This window comes from Emiliania huxleyi, assembly GCF_000372725.1.
Source record: "Emiliania huxleyi CCMP1516 unplaced genomic scaffold EMIHUscaffold_910, whole genome shotgun sequence".
Classification (NCBI taxonomy): Eukaryota; Haptophyta; order Isochrysidales; family Noelaerhabdaceae; genus Emiliania; species Emiliania huxleyi.
Window position 1 is genome coordinate 10,255 of NW_005195219.1, and position 4,025 is coordinate 14,279.

Below are 4,025 nucleotides of genomic sequence, written 5' to 3' on the forward strand. Positions count from 1 at the left end.
TCCGGGGGCCCCCGCCTCCCCCCAGAGTACTTACATGCAGTTAGTTCGTGTAGGGGAAGGGCCCCAAGAGCCTTGTATGAAGGGGAAGAACAGTGACGAGTGAGGCTCGGACTGGACGCCGCCAGCGCGGTACGGCTCTATGGGTGGACGTGGACGCGAGACAGGAGATGACGGCACGCTCTAGCGACACGCAGACACCGCGATGCAAGTAGCATGACCACGAGGTGCGGTATCATCCTAGACAACACGTATGTGCGAGAGAGGCCCCCGCGCCCAGCCCTATCTCTGCTTGCCGCTCTTCCTTTTGCGTGTCAACCTCCCCTCCGATGCGGCGGCGCTGCGAGGATACCTGGCGCGCGCCACGAGGAGAAGGAGCGTAGCGAGCGCAGCAATCGTCGCCGCCGAAGCCATGCCCTCTGGCTCAAGCACCCACCGCGGCCTCGTCGCCGTCGACTCATCCGCCCTCCCCGCTGAGACGCTGGTGGCTGCCGCGGGCGCTGTCTCCGGTCCGGCCGACCCGCCACTTTCTGCGCGGACGCTGTCCCAGAAAGCGCAGGAAGTCTTGCACTGCTCCAGCATGAAGGAGGGGTTGGCGGTGCACTCGCCCATCACCGACCACTGGCGACAGCTCTCGTGCGAGTCTTCGCCCTTTGGCAACGCGAGCGCCACGATCGCCTGCAACCGCCCAACTTCGGGCCAGACCTGCGGGTCCAGCTGCAGCTGCTCGCGCAGCTGCAAGCTCTTCCGCGCGTGGGCCGCGGCGTTCTGCACATCAGCCAGCTTGTGCGCGAGCATTGCGCACCGTGCCTCCAGCTGCATGAGCGACTTGCGGTTGGTACCCCCGGCGGCGCCTGCCAGCATCGCTCGGGTGGCCGCGGCACTACGCCGCATGCAATCGTATGCCTCTTGCACGGCCGCGAAATCGCTGATCGATCCAGTACGTGTGGAGCCACGCGCCTCGAGCAATCCGGAGAGGTGGTACAGCGTCTCCATCGAGGCGCCCTCTTGGGCCGGAGTGGAGGCGAGCCCTTTGGAGGTTTCGAGCGCGGCACGGAAGCTCGCCTCCGCCTCCGCGACGATCTCCGTCCGCCTCGCCGTCTCCTCCGCCGTCTCGCTCCGCGTCCCTCGAGCTGCAGCCGCGTCGGCGGTGAGCCTCAGCTTCAGCCGCCCATTCTCGAGCTGCATGCTGGCCTTCCGGGTGATAAGGTCGTCAGCGGCGTCTCGCCGCACTTCGGCGAGCGCGGCGATGGAGGTGCTGTCGAAGGAAGAAAGAAACTCGACCATCTGAGGCACCAGCTTCATCTTGCCGCTGTCGCCCTCGGCCACGCCCAGCGCGCTAGCCGCGTCGTATGTGAAGACGACGAGCCAATAGTAATGCATCAGTTCCTCGATTGGCACTGTGTGACACAGTGGCTTCCCAGCATCGACCTCTGGGCGCTTCAAGAACCGCTGCGCGAGGCCGCGCAACTCCTCCCACACGCCGGACGCGACAGCGTGCGCCGGCTCTTCCTGGCCTGCCGCCGCCAGCGGCGTCACACATAAATTGCTCGTCTGCCGATACTTGCCCACCGCTTGCACAAACGCGGCGTCGAGCTTCCCGCGCGCAGCCTGCGCCATGAACACATCAAACTCAGGACGCGAGTACACGTGGATCAGTGTATTAAGAGCATCACATGAGTGTATTGAGAGGGGAACGATCGGAATGCAATAATACGTGTCCACTCGAGTGCTAGTTGGAACACGGGGAATTGCATTCAGCATCTAGTCGAACAACCTCGCGCCGAAGCGCTGCAAGTTCACGCCGCATCGCGGTGCACGACTCGCGCTCAAACAGCCTCAGCAGCCGCCCCGGCGTCAGCCGCAGCTGTCGCGGCAGCGTGCCGGCCGGCAGTATGCGCTGCGCCTCTGGGGCGGACGCAGCAGCCGTGCAGAGCGCGTCTGCAGCCTCGCTGAAGACTGCCGCGCGCACCTGGCCCGACACGCCCATCAAGTGGAGAACTCGCGCGTCCGTGGTGTACTTCGCGGCCAAGGGGCAGCAGTCGGAGTTGAGCGCGCTCGGTGGCAGGACTGCCACGCGATCTCGCAGCCACGGCAGCGACTTTTGGCCGATTTGGTAGGACAGGCTCTTGTCGGGCGAGTTGGCTTGCCACAGTTTGGAGAATGCCTCCTGCTCATTCTGCCCATGGTCCTGCGCCCACCATGCGCGGAGCACGGCGAGCCCGTGCGCGTCATTGCGCGCGAGGATGAAGCCCGAGTTCACCATATACCGCACGTCTGCGTCCTACGCTGTTAATACATAAGGGATCAGTGCACCGCGTGAGACAAAAGGCAAAGGCGCGAATACAGCGGGACCGCGTCATCTCGAGGCAAAGGGTGGGAACGCGTCATCTCGACTAGTCGGAATACACGTTTCTGTATTCAGCCTCTCGGGTGGGCGTCCTGGCTCATCCAAACGGACGCTTGCGGCGACGACGCCATGAGCGCTGCCAGGTCCAGGCCGAAGCTGATGACCGCCAGGTCGGCGTCGACCCACGCAACGCCCTTGCAATTTGCGCACCACCCACCCGGCTCAAGTGCCTTGAGCATGACCCCGATCTTTGTCCAACGAATGTCGCGCGGCTCGCGCCACTCGCCCGCCGAGTGATCATCCTCGAGCACCATTGCATGCCCGTGGGTCTCTGCCCACGCCGCGTTGACGAACTGCGCGTACGGTGCGAAGCTGGCGCGCAGATTCGCGTCGTAAAAGCTTATAATGCCGATCTTGCTCGACATCTCGCCCCATACACGCCGCTGTCGGCGCAGCACGCCCTTGAGGCAGTCGTCAAGCGCAGCCGTGCCCATCTGACGCGCAGCACAGCAGGTCCCCACCCCGTGGTGAACGCTGAACGCGGTTTCAGGCTGCTCGCCGGCATTTTGTGCGGCAACAAAGGAGGCGGCAAGTCGCGTCAGCAGCAAGATATGTCTCTGCGCCAACACCATGGACTCTGCTCAGCACACCATTGGACTTTAACTCGAGATCCGCCGGCGCCGACTGTGTGGGGTGTGAACAGCAGCTCCTGAGTGGAGTCCTGACCACATCGCGCAGGCGCCTTTAAAGGTCCAGGTGATAGCCCTGGATGGGCAATGCGCACGCCTAGTTGGGCCTCAGATCGCCCGACCGCGTCCCGGTGCTCTGCCGTCGGATTTGTGACGCCGCCGCACCGCGCCGCGGCCGGGGGCCCTCCCGCGCCGCGGCCGGGGGCCCTCCGGAGGCCGAGGATGGCCGTGGCGGACCGGGACGAGCTCTGGGAGGTGAAGTGTCAGTGTATATATTGTAGAGACCAACCATGTGCACAATATCCTGAGGGAGGGTGTAGAGGATGTAGAGTGTAGAGCGCTGTAGAGCTGTAGAGATGTAGAGCGCTCTGGAGCGCTGTAGAGCGCTGTAGAGCTGTAGAGCTCTACATCCACCGCGTGACGAACTGCCTCCGTTGTAGAGCGATGTAGAGGCGCTCTACAACGTGAAATCTCTACAACAAACTCTACATCATAAGCGGCGAAGCGGCACGGTCGGTCTCCGACATGAGGCGCGTTGCACTCGCCAGTGCTGCCCTGGCCTTCTGTCTGCCCGCCCAATGGGTGGCAGGTGCCTCTGCTGCTGTGGCATGCCTCACGGCTGCGACTGGCCGGCGCCTCGGCGCGTCAGCTCGGCTCGGCGTAGCGATAGTGGCCAGCGCAACTCGCCTGGACTCAACGCTCAGCCAGGAGCTCCCGCACGCGCTGGCGCGAGGCATGGCGCATGCAACGCGCAGCAATGCTCGCCTCGCCTCGCGCAAATGCGACCGTCCTCGCAGCCGACAGTCCACCGCCTGCTAAAGAAGCACTGCGACGAATGCGGCACCGGCGACGCATGGCAGGCTGGTCATGACGCAGTTATAGGGTGTTGTGTGCCATCAGAGTGACTCTCTGTGTGTCAGGGATAGTCAGGGCCGTCCATCAGAGCTCCAGTAAGCTCGGAGACACCCCATTAGCGCGGCTCGACCTCT

General features: G+C 64.0%; 1 protein-coding gene across 1 annotated transcript; it reads right to left on the bottom strand.

Moving 5' to 3' along the window:
- Positions 1-279: 279 nt before the first annotated feature.
- EMIHUDRAFT_121521 (hypothetical protein) lies at positions 280-2,979 on the bottom strand (the record flags this gene model as incomplete). The annotated part of the gene is made up of 3 exons (XM_005757311.1): positions 280-1,608; positions 1,775-2,281; positions 2,512-2,979. 3 exons carry the CDS (start codon positions 2,977-2,979, stop codon positions 280-282), a joined length of 2,304 nt encoding a protein of 767 aa, XP_005757368.1.
- Between the last annotated feature and the right edge of the window lie 1,046 nt (positions 2,980-4,025).